The sequence below is a fragment of the Triticum urartu genome, chromosome 5 (genome assembly GCF_003073215.2).
Source record: "Triticum urartu cultivar G1812 chromosome 5, Tu2.1, whole genome shotgun sequence".
Lineage (NCBI taxonomy): Eukaryota > Viridiplantae > Streptophyta > Magnoliopsida > Poales > Poaceae > Triticum > Triticum urartu.
The window spans coordinates 594,378,376-594,381,270 of record NC_053026.1 but is presented as its reverse complement, the minus strand read 5'-3'; the positions used below and the strand labels follow the sequence as shown (position 1 = coordinate 594,381,270).

Here is a 2,895-nt window from a genome sequence, read left to right as displayed (position 1 = left end):
TATTATTAATTATCCAAATTAAATAAATGTTGATGAGTTGGAAAATGTTCAAAAAATGTTGACAGTTTTTTTAAAATGCTCTAAAATTAAATTCATAATTTTTTATAAATATTCATGAAAAGTAAAAATATTCAAATCATGGTCGGTTTAAAATGTTCTATTTTTCAATATCAAATATTCAGAATTAAAAATAAAAAAAACTATCCGTAAGCATTCTTTCTAGAAATGTTTAAAGTTTGTTGCCCTTGATCAGTCCACTGTCCATAGGTGAAGTTAATTTACCATGGCAAAATTAGCTTATAAGATATGTTTTGTTAGATAAATATGGTTTGATATAATAAAATAAATTGTTGTGTGAATGAGAATTTTCTCAAAACAAAAAGTTTCATGTAAAATAACATATCTTGCCATATGTCCCACCAGGACAAATGTATGTTCCATTTTCAAGAAGACATTCTTCGTATTTCTGGATGCTGTTCCATATTTCAAAGACCAATATTGTACTTGTTTTTATTTGTCTATTCCATGCATGATAAAACATGAAAGGAAAGTATTGAGAAAAGAAAGCTGTGATCAAAGAAGAAAAATGAACAATAGAACCAAACAAATGAAAAGAAACAAGAAAGTTGACAAACCGGCAAAAAAAGCATAGAACCAAGAAAACAATAATAATTCAGAAGAAAGTTGACAAATCAGCAAACTTTTATTAATATTCCATTGGCAAGCTAGGATGATACTCCCTCCATCTCAGTTTAAAGGGCGTACCTCACATCTCTCTGGGCCCAAGGTTGCTAGCGATTGGTAGGAATAACCGATGCGTTGGAGCTGCGGTAGTTAAGGATATGCGCCTAATTAATCGCCAAACAAACACATAGTAACCTCTCCGTCCAGTAAAAGAAGAAAACCATCGCATGCATTGGTGGAGTAATTTCAGTTCACACCATGCATGCGCACCAGGAAGGCAAACGGAAGGAGCTAATTCCTCCCAAAACGATGCAGTTAATAGGCTAATTAATGACATGCGCCCTATTTCTCTCTAATTGTGAAAAATTCTGGTTTTGAAGATACGCCCTTTAAACTGTGATAGAGGGAGTACAGCATACTAGCTAGCTCGTTCAACACGTACATACGCATGAACACATCACGCCATGATGAACGCGTATATACTTATATCCAAGGCGACGTCGTCACACACTGGCTTGAACTTGAATACGCACCATCAGACGGTGGAATCCAATTATTATACTGATGATGAAAACAAAGAGCAAACACAGAGATGCGTCGTCTCTGGGCTGCTCAGTACGTAGTGGCAGCTAGCACATGCATCCGGACGCACGCATGAGCGCGTACGTGCATGATATGCATGCTTGATTGATAGTACTATTATTAAGTATCAAGGGATGCAACGCCGCCGGCCCCGGCGCAGAAGCGGCCGCATGCATCGCCGCAGCGCTCCACGACGGCTTTCGTCCCCTCGCTGCCGCCATCCACAACTGGTGCCAGAACATACATACAGATACAGTACGCGCGTTAGACGTAATTCAGTTACAATGAAGCTTTTATCTATATATCTACTCTCTCCATCACGATGTATCTAGACAAATATAACACAACTAATTCGGGACGGAGGTAATATTTGTTTTGTTTACCGTTGCGCATGCTGTGACAGACGATGGACGAGCACCTCAGCGTGCAGCTCTCGACCTCAACGGCTGGCAAAAAGGGAAAACAAGAGAGTTGGTATTACTTGTAACTTGAAAACATGGATGAACGTAAGTACGTAACGAGAAAAATTAACATGCATGGAGCTCGATTGGTGGTAGCTTGCTTACCGTTGCTGGTGAGAAGGTCGGAGGCGGAGCTATCCGCAAGAAAAAGTCTGGGGTCGGCCGGGGTAGGGCATTGCCTCGGGCATCTGCCGCTCGTAAGCTGCACACAGCAGCACATCTCCGCGCAGAACGGGATGGGGCCGTACTGCGTGGTGCAGGCGGCGTAGCAGTGGCTCCCTATCTTGTCCTTGCAGCAGAACTTGGCGTCCGCAGCTCCGGTGGCGGCGGCCGTCGGATCTGCCTGGGCCAGCGGCACCATGCTCCCTATGACGAGGACCGCGCCCAGGAGGAGGATCACAGCCCGGAGACCACCCTTGCCTTCCATGGCGTACGTACGTGCAGCTCAAACTTGGATGATCGGTATGTGTTGTGTGGTGATGGTGGTGAAACAAGAATCGTGTGGATCGGTCCTATTTATAGAAGATGATCGATGGCGCATCCACCGTTCGTACATCTGATTGATTGATGAGTGTGCATGGTATATTTTTTTTTCTCGAATACGCTAAGGAAGCGTATCATTGCATTGATAGACGGAGAGAAAAAAGAGAAGGTACAGGGGTGAGAATCATAGCCTCGTGGGCAGGGCCGGGCCGGCAAAATTCGGGGCCCTGTGCTAAACACTAAACTGAGGCCTACTTTTTTATAAAAATAAAACTATTGTATATTCAAGTTACCGATAAGTCCTTTATGATGTTGAATCAAATCCTCTAAATTTTTCTAAAAAATCTTATATTTCTTGTTACCAGATTCATATATTTTAGATAGATTTTTCAAGGAAATAACTTGGATCTTGAAACACATGACTTCTACACCATTTAATATAAAAGAGTATAAATGATAGGAAAACAAGACTAAAGGGATATACATCCAATCGTTACCAGCAAACTATTTGTAAAAAACTGGGACCGATGAACTCACGGTCGTCAAACTTGACCTGGTCAAACTATCCCTCATCTCTCCTTCAGTCCATCTCGCTTCATCCAGCAGAAGAGGGAAAGTAACAACAAGCGAGATAACACCTGTTCTGAAGGATGCAGTGATGTTGATTAGTTAATTTGATTAAGTG

The 2,895-nt window shown here is 41.7% G+C and overlaps 1 protein-coding gene across 1 annotated transcript; it reads right to left on the bottom strand.

The window, feature by feature from the left end:
* Nucleotides 1-758: 758 nt before the first annotated feature.
* LOC125506200 (alpha-2-purothionin-like) lies at nucleotides 759-2,208 on the bottom strand. The gene is made up of 3 exons (XM_048671063.1): nucleotides 1,833-2,208; nucleotides 1,650-1,712; nucleotides 759-1,493 (listed from the first exon to the last, which is right to left on the bottom strand). The coding sequence occupies exons 1-3, from the start codon at nucleotides 2,152-2,154 to the stop codon at nucleotides 1,387-1,389; spliced, it is 492 nt and encodes a 163-aa protein (XP_048527020.1). The 5' UTR covers nucleotides 2,155-2,208; the 3' UTR covers nucleotides 759-1,386.
* Nucleotides 2,209-2,895: the final 687 nt, after the last annotated feature.